Genomic DNA, 15303 nt, shown 5'->3' with positions numbered 1-15303 from the left:
AAACAAAAGAGCTGTGTGCTTGCTACATAACAGTCACCTATTTGGCAAACTAAATGCTTCGGTTATGTGGATGATGACAGGAGGTGAATGGATTGGCTTTCACAGGTAAATATCAGCAAACAAAACCTAATTTGCTAAAAATTGCACTACAGACAGTTAGACCCTCAGGTCATTACTGAAAAAATGATTTGGCTTAGCAAGAAGTGCAGTGATGCTGTTTGTGGTGCCAAGATTGGCTTCATCCCCACACCTCCTTCCTTGTGCATTCACAACTGCTTATCTTGCCAAGGGTCTGTGCTTGCTGAATATTTTTCTTTTTTCATTCAGTATTGATCCCTAAAGCAACAATGGCTACCAGTATTAGAAAGCAGCCATTATTTCCCTCTGTCTTTATAACTTACTACAGTCCATAGTAAACAAACTGAGTAAACAAAGTCACCAACAACAAAAGAACCTGAGAACATTTTCATGGTTTTCCTTTGAATGAACTGTACTGTCCATCTTCTTTTTCAATTACAGCATAAAAGTAAATAAAAAGGAGAATCACTGTGAAGTAATAATCAAAGAGTAAAATTAATCCTAGTTTTTTCCCTTTGTTCTTAGGAAAGCGGTTTTAATATTCAGACAGTTTTCTAACATAAACCCACTTTTTAGACTCTATCCTGTTTTCTGAAGGAGAGAATTGAGGAAGAGACTGCCAATTTGCATTGTAATAAAAAGAATGCATAAAAAATACACTACAAAAAAGACCAAGATGAGACAAAGCCCTTTGAGATCCTAAGTATATGCTAAAATTTCAAACAGCCATACCCTGAGCTAGCAGACACTCCCAGTCAATCTCATTTTTGTATCTCCTGTAACTGCTTCAGAGTTGAAGATACTATACATTACCAAACCCCAGGAGCTTTTCAAGCTTTACTTGAAAAGCAAGTGGTACATTATGGTTTTAAATTCTGAAATCTGCAGGGACTATAAAACAGAGTAAATTAGTTGTCTGGGTAATAGAGCCAGGACCTGAACCCACAGTGATGAAAGAATTGCCCATTATTTCCAAACAACGTGTTCAGCCAGCTAGCTGAGGCATTAAAAAAAAGAAATAGACTGATCTAACCCCAACTTTTCAAAATAGTTGTAACCTTTGCCAAAGCAGAAATAAGAAAAAAAAAATAGAAAAAAGAATTATGGAGAGAGTAAGTGCTTTTGTTTAAATGCTCTAGATGAGGACTGAAGATGCCTTTTTTTTTCAAATGCAAAGTTCTAAATGGATATAATTTTAACCATCAAAAGAGACAGAACCATATTATCGTCTATGTTAACAAGAGGCAAGGGTATATAGGAACTGAACTTTCATAAAAGCCTCCTTTACAACTCTAATATCAAATTACAGTTGTATTTTCTTATTTCACGTTTGATCCAGAGCTTTACTAGTTTCTTTAATCTGTCATACCATGCTTGTGATTGGACGCAGCTCTTAATGGTGCATGTGTACAAACCAAAAATCAGTAAATAAAAACTGGGGGGAATGTGTTAATGAGAATCAAACTGATGACCCAAAAGCAGTGGTCAACAAAATGGGCAAGGATGTCTAAATATAGGAGGATGACAACAACGTATTAGATTTTTCACCGTTAAGAAGACTTTGCAGAAACGTATCACCAAAAAATTGCTGAGAGTACAGGCTGACTGACCTGCAGAATGTGGCTTTGTCATATAATGACTTAGCCCTGCAGCAGGGCAAAGCTTCTTCACACTTCCAACCCCAGCAACTGACTCAAGTACAGTCTCAGATACTCGAGGCTTTGGGATTTCTAGCCAACCTCTTCTACTCCCTTTTCTCTGAATGTTACCAATCTTCCATTCAATTGTATCTGCAAAACTAATCTTAGCGGTGTATTACATGCAATAACCTCTTTTTAAAATTGAAGCCCTTATGACCTCTCCTCTATTTCAGGAACTTTTCATGATCTAATACCAAATTGAAATATTGCCTTTATCAACTCCAAATATATTTCCTCTTTTTCAAGTGCCATCATCAACTGTAGTGCAATGAGAGGCAAAAGCTTTGAAAGGACTCCTGCAACATGATTACCATTTTTGCAATTGCAAGAATTTTTAGAACTGCCATCAGGTTACAAAACAGAACAAAAAAAAAAAAAAAAAAAAGAAAGGATATTTGTACACAGGCACAAAGAGGTACAAGCCTTCTGACTCAGATACAATTCTCCACCAAAAGGCTCACATTATTTTAAAATATTTTATGAAAATAATTTATACAAATTGACTCAAGAAAAAAAATGAGAAAAAACAAATGCATAACATCATAATGGAAATTAAAAAAAAATAATTCTCCTTAACTTCTGATTTCTTAACAGTGAGGTATTTGTTAATAAGAGATGCAAGATTAAATATCAGAGTAATCCCAGTAAAAACATGTACAGACGCCCATTCACGTGTACGCATGCGTGCACACACACATTTGCTGTTAAAGGATCTTCAGCTGAAGCAACTGTGATCTAATCCCTAATGAAGCAAGAAAACATTAATTCTGATTTTGGTTTTGGGGCAAGTCTGCCACCCACAAGAAGGATAACATTGGGAATAACTTTATGTGTGTGTGTGTGAAGTGGTAAAATAACTATAGCAACATACTGGATATATTTAGAGGTACTTTAAATTAATAGCTTCTCTAGCAGAATTTAAAAGGCTGCAGTCTATCACACAGAAGTTTCTGCAAGTTCAAACCGGATTTAAAAAAAAAACCAAAAACTATTAGCATGTATACAGGCGTTAATGATTATTCAGTACTTCAAGATATGAACTTCATTGCCCAGGATGGTGTAATAACCCTAGTATAAACACAGGCTCCTGCAGTCTTCAAGATCCTCTACATCAGCTTGCTCAGCTGAATTCTTCTATCACATAACCCATCCATTATATACTAACTACACTTTTTAATTGCAGATGGCTGGTGGCAAAATACAGTTCATAATCCAATATCTGCATTTCTCAAAGCATTCTGAAAGTGGAGCCTTATCATCACCGATTCATCCTGCTTAAAGTGAAGTCAAAAAGAAATTACAAAAAAGGCCTCCACTGTGTTTAACCTAGAAGGAAATATAACCTCCTAAAAACAAAGCAGTGACATCTAAATTTCTTCACTGAAACTGCTGAAACAGGTTGCTTTGATTGGTTGGTTGGTTTTGTATAATGCGTGATTTCTTTAAAGAGGTGGTGAGATTTTGGGTGTGGGGGTGTATTTTTTCTTCTATGACTCATCCAGCATGAATCTCTTCTACAAAAAAGTGTTCCAGAAATAAAGAGTGATACTCAGAATAGTAGTATGCTTGCAGATGAATTACTACACTCTACAATACTGCTTGAAAAAAATCCCCAGCAAAAACATGCAAATAAAAACGTGATGGCATTTTTTGGCAAAAATGGTTTGATTTTTCCTCTTAATAGTTCTATTACTGCCACCTCAGTATACTAGATTCTCTGTAATGTGCATGGAAAGATCGAGATTAGAGGTTACTTGAAACAGTAATAGGTTCACAGAGGCTAGGGGAAAAAGAAAGAAAAAAAGGAAAAAAAAAAAAAAAAAAAGGGTTTCTTCAGTAACAGCGAGGTATGGAGGCACAAGGGAGGAATGGGATTTTTTTTAGCAGTAGGGGTAGAGGATTGTCTTTCCTCTCAATCCCAGCCAATGTTTACGAAGCCCTCAGGACTTCGTGCTCTCTGCCCCATAACTGCAACATCACCACGGTGTTCTCTCCAGCGAGATACCCATCCCGTACAGTGCCATTGCATGGCAGGAACCAAAAGCTCTCCCCCATTCCCTCTGGAACTGCCAAGACCACTTTCCACCTGACCCAAACACCCAGCCCACGGGGCAGCCACGGGAGCCACCAGACTCACCCGATGAGCCAGCTCCCACGAGCCACCTGCGCTGCTGGGCCGAGGAGGGCACGATGCTGCGGGGGAGGAGGCTGAGCCAAGGCAGTAACCAGTGGGACCTTTTAAGGTAGAAGTGGCAGTGTCCAGCTATGACCATCAGCCACAGCAGAGCCCTCCTGTTGAAGAGGGCTGGAGGAGGTCCCCTGTTATCAAGCGTGCAACATAAGCGCTGTGGCACTGAGAGCCACTCACCCTTTCTGCTGAGGAGAGTTGCGACTGGCTTTTATCTTACACTAAATTATTAACTTGATGATAAACGCCAGCAAAATTTGCTTTGAGGTAGGTACGTATGCTTTTAAGTGCAAAACATGTACCTCTTAAAACATTTAGCAGAAATTTATTATTTTCATTGGCTTTTGGCTTGCTCTATAAATGCACTACATCATTTTGTAGGACTTATTATTATTATTATTATTATTATTATTCCACATCTCTATTCAACTGGAAATGATGAATGCAAAACCAATACAGAAAGCAACAAATGTATCCACGGTGATCAAACAAGAAACTCTAAAGCACAGCACGCTGAGTGAAAATTAGCAGTTACTGAAACCATTTCATCAAAATTCTGGTGCAACGTAAAAGAAAAGCTTATGTAATTAAAAGGGTCATAAATCAGTTTAATTATTTGAAGGCTCAGCCTAAATAGTAAAGCATACTTTATCTCAGCTCAAAATCTTCTTGCCGGGTACAGGTTTAAAGACAACAAGAAACACTGCAACTGAATTTAGCAACTTTTGTCTGCAATGGTTAAGAAACTCACTACTTGCTACAGAAGAATAATATTTTCAGAGGGTTAGCTCTTACTTGCCACAGTAATTATTTCAGTATTTATTTCAACCCTAGCACTATACACGTGTTCCCACTATGCTGCCTTACATCAGCATCAATTCCATGAGAAGGCCCAGAAGTATAAGCAAGATGCATACAAACATACAGAAATGCTTGCTTTTTCTTCCCTTTTCATTCCTTAGGTGGCCCAATAGCAGCATGCACAGACTGAAAAAAATCACAGAAATCTTCAATAATACTGAAGGAAAATTATGTTTTTTTTATTGCTTGTTTGGTTGTTTGGTTTGGTTTTTATTTTGTTTTCCCTCAGGAAAGACAAAATTTTGATACTGCCTAAGGGATGGCTAAAGTCATTTTAAGCCAAAGTTGGTGTATGATATATGCGGTTGAGCTTTTATCCAGCTCTGTGCAATACTGCCTTGTGCAGTAAGTGTTACAATAGGGACAGGTGAGACTGCAGGAGCTCTGGCTTCTCACAGAAAGAGCAGAAAAACACCCAGAGCAAGCACAGGTAAACATTATTCCCATTAGCTCATGCTAGACTATGTAAAATAGTGAAACAAGAACATTAATTTAAAAATATTAATGCAAGTTTCAGACTGAACAAAGCAGACTGAGAACCTGCCTAACAGAAACTTTGAGCTCTGTTCTCGGAAGTGGAATTTCCAGCAAAGCAGAGAGAAAGGACAATCCAGTTTGTTCCCATGAAAAACTTGTGTTGCACCAGAAAACAAATAAGCATGTGAAACAGCTGTTTATTTTTTCCAAAGAAATAACACCAAAATAAGTTTGATCACCATTATGCGTTTCTGAAAATCATAAATAGACCTAAAAAAAAAATTATAAAACTAAGTACCATACAGATAACATATTCTTAGTACTCTAACCCATATAACTTCAGGGAGCCATAACTTCTAATCGTAGTCACACAGGCAATTGTTGCAAAACTGATGATAAAGAAAAGAAAACCCATCTTGTGCTAGCAATGATATTAAAGGTAGAAAAATAACGCAAATTAAATGAGCAAAAAAATTAACCTAAGGCCACATTTTCAGTGGTGAAGAAACTTAATCCAGATTACTCAAACATAAATCTGTAATGCTTGTCTATTTTTCCTCAGTCTTCGGAAAACGTAGTGAATATAAAACATCACAAATTTATCTTTAAAAGGGACTCCGAACAGTTCTGACAACTCAGCCAATTTATATTTTTTTTCTGTTAAGAGAATTTACATCAAAATCAATCTGCTTTCACAGCTGATGGATTTTACCGGTAAAGTAATACTCCCCAGCATTATAATTTTATGGAAGAAAGAAAATAGTGCTTAGCTCGTCATGAAGCATGGTACTTCTGCAAAAGAGCTCAGAATATTACAGAAGTTCTTCTCTTAAAGCTGTGAAGTGAACTCCTGATTCAATATTTAATGAAACTGAGAAAGCTTCTGGATGTCCCAGAAACCCTCCAACTCTCTGTTCTGTGTTCATTCTAACTTATAAATTAACACTGAGGCTGAGATTTCAAGTAGCCAAGAATAGTATTTTTCCATTCCACCACCAATTTTTCTGCTTTATTTGTTTTCTATTTAGCAGCACGAACTTGCAGCATTATATTGCAATCGTACATCCCAGCCCAGTACTGCAGCAGTAAGTACACTGCTTGGACATAGCTCCAAGCTCCAACATGTTTTTAGGGTATGTAGCCAGCTCAGCTGTAAGCCTGAGGAAGATTTCCGTCAAGCAACAAAACTAAACTCTGCACAAATATTTCACAGCTCCGAGACCTCTAAAGGCTTAAAAATAATATGCATTTTGTGGTACACTAGAAGCCAACCCCACACCCGGTGATCTGCATGATGCAGAGTACTCAGCAAACACACCACTGCAAATAAAGCATTGTTTTGCCTTTGTATCTTTCAATTCTTCAAACTAAAAGCTGAATGAAATACTAAGGCTTGCTGTGCCTCCCCACCACAGACAGTGCAGTAGCAGCTCGTCCATTACGTTAAGTTCGTCTAAAACTTCCCATGCCTCACAGCCATTTCTCATCCTCTCTCGGCAGATGAAACACAAGTTCATTTAAAACAAACCCAGGATGAGTTCATCCTACCTAGCTTATTTTTCAAGCTTCTAAAACTATGCGGTAGCCCACTCAAACCGAGAATTTCCCAGACAATGGAATCCTTTCAAACTGCACAGCCGACAGGATTCCCCAGTTGTCAGTTTTCGGTGCGTGCCAGCACAAAATGTTCTTGAATCCGAAATGTAAAAAAATCACTCCTATTGATAATGTGAGCAGAAGCAGAATTACATCACAGTTAACACTTACCAAAATACATTATGTTTCTCATTAATCATGCAGTCAGGATCCCACCGCTGTGTATTCAGCATTAGCTCCCGCACAGGGCTGACATGGAAAACGGAGCTCTTTCATTCTACATTATGTGGAAATTTCCCAGCACAAGAAGCGTGTGTGAGCAGTGTGCCTCCTCAGGATGAGCGCTTTGCAGGCAGTCTTATCCCTGATACAATCCCTGTCTGATTTAGCATTTACTCTGGCTGCATGCTGCACTGCCCATTCTTACTGTAATCTGACTCCTCCTTCTGATGTCCTTGCTGTGCCTGTGACATCAGGACTAAGAGTACTACAAACAGATCTTTTCTTTAACAGGCTCACAACGGTGTGCTCTTATATCCTGGCTAACCTAACTCTGGCTTGGGAAAAAGCCCAAAAGGAATAACAGCCCTTCTAAAATAGTACCAGGTTTTATTTTCCTTTTTTTTTTTTTTTTTTTTTTTGTCAGCTTTCAGTGACATAACATGCTCAATTACATAACAGATGTGAAAGACAAAGCTTATATTGTTAGCTAATTTTTTTTGAAGGGCAGGCTCCAGGAGAAGCCCCAAATGCCCCAATTCTGACTCCAGGAAAAGCCCTGAATGCCCCAATTCCTCATCTTCAGTAGAAGATAAAGATGCTTGGCACTTTGCAAGACCATGTCCCCCTAGCTTTTTTTTTCTTTTTCTTTGGTCTTTTTTCTTTTTTTTTTTTTCTTTCCTTTTTTTTTTTTCTTTTTTTTTTTTTTTTCTTTTTTTTTTTTTTTTCTTTTTTTTAAATCAATAGTACCATTTCAGGAAATTATTTTAATTCAAATGCTGGAAAAAGCTCCATCTGTTTCTATTTTTAAAAATCTACTGACAAAGGGGTAGTTCAATTGTTCAATTTCAACAGAGCTGAACTGATTTTTTTAAACCACCGTTTCTTCACACGAATAACAAAGCACGAGGACAGGAGATGTATGACAGTGAGAATTTGTAATGGAGTTTACAACCTTTCACCCTCCAGGTCTCTGGTTCCTTTCCAGCCCAGGATGATAAGTCATTAGCAGCTGGTAGCTATTTCACTGTTCTGTGACAAATGGAGTGGTCCTAAGTTTGTTTTAAATAGGTCCCTACACAGTCCCTGCTGTTATATGAACTAGCAGCAGCTTCAGAGGATGAAAGGCCAAAGAAAGACCAAAATACTCTTCACCATCTCCACGCAGTGCCTCAGGACAGACCTGACACACAGTGGCATGGCAGTGTGGTAAGGACGATGTGGTCTGTATTTATGCATTTATCGTGTCTCTTCTATAAATCAATAAAGGACATTGGTTTCCTGCTGTCTGTCCGGCATGTATCACTGATAATACATTTAAACTAAATAAAGGTAAAAAATAATGGACAGTATGCTGAAGTGTTTATTTCATTATAATAGGATCTAATGAGATGAATGCTTTTATCCTACAGGAAAGAGGATGACAGGTATAATTCATTTAAAGCTCCACTTCTGATTTGTAAGAGCTTCACACAGTAACTATCATTTCACGAAGTCAAATCACTTAGGGTAGAATTATCCCACCATCACAGCAGCCTAGGAATGCTCTAACTGCAGCAGAAATGTAAAGAACCTCGGTGTACATTGCCCCTAAACATCTCTCAGCAAGAGTCCTCCCCTGCATCACTCTCATGAGGTTTCATACTGCTTGTGTGAAAGTCACCGAGACTCAATGCTGCCCGAGGGAATGAGGGCATGAATTCCAGTGCTGTCCCTTACTGGCAGTCCCCACAGTTCTCCCTGTCTGATACCTAGCTTTTCTCAGTGCCCTTCCATATTTCAGCTGCCCCCCAGAAAGAGGCATGCATGCCTGAAAAGAGGGAGATACAGCACACAGAAAAACTCTAACATAAACTTCATAAGAAGAAGGAAAGAGTACACAATGCAGGAGACCGAGGAAGATCAGGATTTTTCATGTGGTTGTTCAAGGTGACTAACGGCAACTTAAGTTGAGCGCATCCTAAATCTCAGTGAAGAAAAAAATACTATCTTGAAACTTACGGGAAAAAAAATAAAAAAGAAAAGAAACAGCCTGTATTTTAACTAGAGGGTTTGGACAGCACGAAACAGAGGCTATTCACAGCACCTTCCTTCCTGTATTTCATCATTATTATGCTCATTCACTTCTGTACAAGGAAAAACAGCTTGCTGCAGGAGAAAGCACCACCCTCAAAGGCTGGTTTAAAATATCTCAGCTGAGCCACTCTAATGTCCTCTGAGCAGCAGGTATAAGCTACTATTAGGAGCCTTCTGCAACACAAGCATTCCCTCCCCTCCCCTTCACCATGGGTAAAAGCCCAGAGAATCAATTCACCATGAAACCCTTCAGCTCCTTTGCTAGCTCTGAAGTGCTTTTGCAGAGGCACCGCGTGATGCCCTTCAGGCCAACCTGCACCCAGGCGCAGGATTTGCTGTTAGGCTGCGTTTCCCTTATCACTCAAAAGCTCAGGCTCGTTCTGCTGGGAGTCAAACCCTGCAAGATGTAGGCTACCTCAGCTCTCAGTGTTCCTCCAAGATGACATGCCTTGCTGATTTGTGCCATCAGCTGGCCAGCATGGAGCCCAGGTAGAGATGACTCTTGTCTGTGTGGATGTAGCATTAGCGGTCAGGCAGCAACCGTGCTGCTTTTAAATGTCTTGAGCTGGCTGCTCAGTTGCAAAGCCAGAACCAGTTTGGTGGAGCCTGGTGGCAGGCCAGTCCCTCAGGAAGTCTGAACAGCAAAGCACCTTGTAGACCAACATAATGTTCACTACTAGGCTCTGAATATTACCTCCACTTTGGTTCTGCACTTTTGGATTCAAAACCGTTGGGGTCATCTCCCTCCGCCCACTTATATATACCCCCACTATATACAATCAAAGTAGCCAAAGAAAAACTAAACCAAGAAGTTTTATTTCATTTCTTTGCATTTCAGTTACGGAACAAATACAAGGGAGGAGGGAAATTCACTGATTGGCTCTCCTGAAAAGCTTTCACAGCCCAGATTCACATATGCAATGCCAAACTCTGAACTCTGTTTTCATTTACACACACAGACACACAATATTAATAAAATTTTTAAAAAAAGAAGTTCCAAGCAAGGGACAAAGAATAAATTTTATTCCCAGAGTGGGATTTCACTGTCAGTGAAAGTGAGGATTAGGTTAGTAATTGGAAAGGATTCAGGAGAACTGCTGATGTTTCCATTCAAGAACAGGATTCTGCTAAACAAAGCTATGGGAAGGCAAAGGCAGGAGCAGCAAACACTCTTGTATGTGTCTGGAGACTTAAGCAGACCCAGTCTGGACATGCAGAATCATGCAGAATGACTAAATATGCCCATGATGTCAGCCCATGGTGCAAACTCCCAATCATCAACAAGCCAGCACAGGCTAACCAGTGTTTAGCTTTGGCAGAGATGCAGGTCAACTGCAAAATTATTGTATTTTCGGGCATGGTTCACCTATAAAAACAAAACCCCAAGCCCTCATGATTCACCAACAGCAAAGACATAACATGAAAAAAACCAAAACACTTCTGCTAAAAGAGCTACCCCACAGACTTATTTCTAATAGTAGAATTAGCTCGTCTTCTCTGAAATCCTCTTTCTGAAAAACCTGCGCTTTTTTTTTTTTCTTTCCTTTTTTTTTTTTTCCTAATGGTATCTCTCCATCTTGATTTCTTCTGCCCTTCCTGCTTTTGACAGCCCCACTATGGCAAAAAGTTTGCCACAAAGGGCAGAATATTGAAACACAGACTACCCCGCAAGGGACTACCTCCTTGGAATAAACAAAAAGCAGAGTGAGACTACACGTTTCCCAGAAGTAGAGCACATACTCTACATTTCTCCAGAGCTGGAAAAGCCACAGGTTACCTCTTACACTTGACTTGGTCTAGAGCTGGAAGGCCACTTTGTGAACTAGCTATGCTACCTATGCTTTCTACTGATTTACCCAATGCCTCCATAGTAAGTATGAAAGCCACTCACAGGCATGTCTGTTGTAGAGACCAATTAATATTTAATATTAATGCACCCAGTTAATTCCCTAGTATTCCTGGAAAACTCTTTTCCAGTTTTGAACTCTCCCAGGAGGCAACTAATATTAGATTTATACCCAGACTCTTACCAGTTGGCTTTGATGAATTTCAATTAGTGAGGCTGACCACAAGCCTTTTTTTGCAAAGGGAGAAGCATATTGAGGGACTCCGCTGGCAGAAATGTAATAGTAGGCAGCAACTAGTGACATAACACTTTAACTTTATGCATCACGTGTAGCAAGTTGAAATATCTCATACACTTGAAATGCTTCCAAATTTTCCTTAAATATACTTTATCTACTGTACAGAGACAGCTATTAAGAATAAAAATGCATCATGCAAACATTCATCTCAGAAAATAAAGTGGGAGATGCAATCCAAATCACATTTGACCTGCTAATTCACCACCAAACTAAAGATTCTTGAAGGTTAAGTAGAGCTAGAACTTCTATATAATTTGGAAATAACGTATTGGGAATATTTCATTCCCATTAGTACTACAGTAACCACAGTGCAGAAATAAAAAAACAGCAAACAAGTCGCAACTTTGTAAGACTCCAAAAGTAATAGAAAAGTGTTTCCAAGTGTATATTTTTGTGTCTCAAATCAAATACACCAAGTGCATTGACTAGAAATCTGGTTTGTTTTCATTTTGAAGACATCTGGAGTAGTTTAAGACACACTGCACAATAATGCAGAGTTTGTGATTCATTACTAATCTCTGGAGATTATGCTAGAAGGAATAAATTACAATTGTGTATTTTAGCTAGCCTTAGAAGCTCATCTTTGGTTTTGCACACTCTTCACTGGCTGAAACTACCAAATGTGTTTTTTTACCCTTGACTCAGATGTGTCACTTCTGGAAATCTGCAATATTTGTCACCATGAATACCATTTAACTGCAGCAGTACCCAAAGGAACTCTGGACCGCCACACGTGAATACAACTGGAGGAACTTAATTAATCTTCCTGTCACTTCCATGATGCTTTTCATTAGTTTAGCTGCTATCTGATCAACTGCTCCATTCTCTATTGGAAATGGCTAACCAGAACCTCCTATAAAAGCATTTTCAAGAGGTAAACAAAGACTCACCTTTGATTCTAAGAGCCTTTACAAATCTTTACCGTGCAGACTTTATCAGCTCAGTAACAGTACTTGCAGCACTGTTCTTTTCAAGCAAACTGGGATTTTCTACAGGCAAGCCTTAAGAAATATAAATAGCAACAATATGCATTTTTGTAAGCTTAAAGCAAATAATTCTTGTATTTTACAGTTTGAACACAGATGATACAGCAATTGAAAGGGCATATATTTCCTTCCCATGGATGTGGAGATCATTAGTACACAAACAAACAGCATGCTACTAACATAAAACCAAGCTGACATTTTAGGAAGTATTGCTGCTTTTTTTTTTTTTTTTTTGTTTTATTTATTTTGGCTTTTTTGGGTTTTGTTTTTTGGTTTTTTTTAATAAATGCCCATTCCTGTCATAATTTATTCCTAAGGATTTAACAGTATTTAAGATAATGGATGTGAATGAACACACAACTGGTGCAGGTGATTCTTTGACTATAAACACTGTTAAAAATTTTAAAGAGAAAAAAAATCTTAAAAGCAAACAAGAATGAGGAGCTTGGCTGAGTCCATGTCAAACATATTGTCACACACACACAAAATCTATTATTTTTTCAGTGAAAGAATGAAAACCCAAACCTGTCATAACATCAGCTCCAACATGCATAGTCTTTTCTTTCTTCCTCCATCCCATACGATATTATTTTTAATGTATTCTGCAAAATTTGTTTAACTAATATGTGGGGTTTAAGTTTATCACATATAGGTAAACCATTACTAGCCTTGGTGAACAAATTAGACTTTTTTTTTTTTTTTTTTTTTTTTTTAGTTCATTTTTGTTCATTTTTCTAACACACTCTAAAATTCTGCAACGTACTTTTTAAGATTCATCAGCAAATCCACGGCACTGTTTTCTAACATTTTAATTTTCTTTTTAATTTTTTTTTTCATTTCTGATTGTACCAACATGCATTAGTTTCATTTGCTAGACAGAGGATCTGTCAATTAACCTCTTCTTAATCATATGTGTACATGCTGTATAGTGCATGCTATAGTTTCTTGTTTAAAAGAAAACAATGGCCTATGAATGTCTATAATTTCTAAACTAATCTTGAAATCATCTCTTAAATAATCATCAATTAAAAAACCCAGATACTAGATTTTGAAATGGTCTGTTTATACTGCTTGTTTAAGCTGTCTGTTATATTCAGTTAAACTCAGTTAAATTTATTGCATTATTGATTAGACACCTTTTTATTTTGCTTAGAAATTATAACAATGTGATTATTGTATAGATATCAGTTACATTCCAATGCCAGCAAATCATTAGCACTCCTGTACTTTCCTGTGGCTTAAGAAATGCGTGGTTTGTTTGGGGTTTTTTTTGAAGGTTGTTTGGGGTGGGAGATCCTTATTGGTTTGGTTTTGGGGTTTTGTTTCTGTTTGGATTTTTTGGTTTTGTTTTTGCTTTGTTTTGTTTTTAATAGTTGCTGCTTAATATCTTGTTTTCTTTCAGGCATTTTGGAAACTGCCTCAGCACATTCATGACATGAGGACAGTATCGAGCTTTTTTCAAAATACAGAATACAAGCTATTTATTTAACACTTTTGGCTGCTTCAAATCACTCATAACAATCTTACTATCTCCATCTAGTGGCTTACACTATTAACATTTTTTGAAAAACTTTTTAATGTTCTTTTTCCTTGCTTTAGGCTTTCCCTATAAATTTTCCTTATTTATTACTTCTAATTTATATTGATTAGTATTCACTTCCTCATTTATAATTTTGTTCCAATTTGGTTTTTAATTTCTAATTGCTGCCCTTATTTTGTGAGCTGAACAAGAACAGGCTTTTAACCAAAGTTTTCCATTTTTGTGACCATGAAATGACTTTTTTTAGTCTTTTTAATCTAGTGACCTCTAGTTATTTAAGGATACATCAATTTTCTTTCCATGCCTTTCTTTTTCTTCCCAAACAATTCTTCTCCTAATTTTAATTTAAAAAACCAAACACCTTGAAGCACGAGATATGTAAAAGATTTTATCTGTATTCTGTTTGCTGCTGTAAAATATATTAAAATCAGTTTCCACATCCTTAAGTGTCTAAATGGAAAAATGTCAAGATAAAGGCATGATACAATACTCCTTCTTTTTTTTTTTTTTTTTTTTTTTTTTTTGATGCTGTATACAGCTGCTCAAAAATGAAACAAACAAACAAACAAATAGCAATGCAGTATGATTTTACCTTTCCCAGTGATTATGAAGGCACTGAGCTGTGATTTCAATATCTAACTGCAAAAGGGAAATGCTGACACATGCAGCCCCAATATGAGTGGATGCAGAGCAACTTGGTTTTCCTACTGGCTCAATCAATGGGAGCAAGGCTGCAGAAGAGACCTACAACTAAGAAGGGGCACAAATTCTGCCAGCTGCACATCACAACAACTTCTCTTCTCTGGAGAGCTAAGATGCTTGACAGCAGCATCTTAAGAGTCTGCAAGGAGCCAGCACTGCGTTTGAAACCAAGCACAGGCAGGAGCTTAAAGCACATCCATCTTTAGCTACCTAAATAGGAAGCATCTCAACTAAACCAGCCAGTGGTACAGGTACCTCATGGGGCAACTCATCCCTTGATAAAATGAGAAGATGATGACTATCCCTCTCTGCAGGTACTTTTCTCATTCTACTGACTTGCAGATGGGTATCAACATTTAACTCAGGTGAGACAATAAACTTTTAGCCAGTTTCAGTTAAGCACAAGAAATATCACCTCCAATTACTATAAAGTAGTTTAAATAATCTCATAGAAAGCATGCATGATGTGTTTGAATTCCAAGGACATATTATTTTCATCTACACACTGCTATCAAAAGAAATGCTAGTTAAAGGTTAGTAAGCTGCAATCTATCAGAAACTGACATGCAAAAAGAGGAGGATAAATCAGCAGCAGACGAGCCACTAATTTGATAACACAAAAAGATGAAAGTTACATCAGCTTTCATGATACAGGATTGAAAAATTTAAATTGTTTTTATTCACAGTAGCACTAATTTTGATTCACATGTACTCATTTTTCAGTACCACACAAGTA

At 37.7% G+C, this 15303-nt stretch overlaps 1 protein-coding gene across 3 annotated transcripts in view; it reads right to left on the bottom strand.

The window, feature by feature from the left end:
- ZNF385D (zinc finger protein 385D) overlaps window positions 1–15303 on the bottom strand; it is a 397048-nt gene that overhangs the window by 150814 nt on the left and 230931 nt on the right. The window contains exon 1 of one of the 3 annotated variants that reach the window (XM_071735524.1): window positions 7072–7458. The exons of the other annotated variants lie outside the window; for them this stretch is intronic. Coding sequence (XP_071591625.1) covers window positions 7072–7093 — 22 coding nt within the window. The 5' untranslated portion in view covers window positions 7094–7458. Of the gene's footprint in view, window positions 1–7071; window positions 7459–15303 lie in introns of those variants that run through there. 3 annotated transcript variants of the gene reach the window in all.

This window comes from Heliangelus exortis, chromosome 2, assembly GCF_036169615.1.
Source record: "Heliangelus exortis chromosome 2, bHelExo1.hap1, whole genome shotgun sequence".
NCBI lineage: Eukaryota > Metazoa > Chordata > Aves > Apodiformes > Trochilidae > Heliangelus > Heliangelus exortis.
Note: the sequence above shows the minus strand (reverse complement) of the source record. Positions and strands in the feature narration are given on the sequence as shown.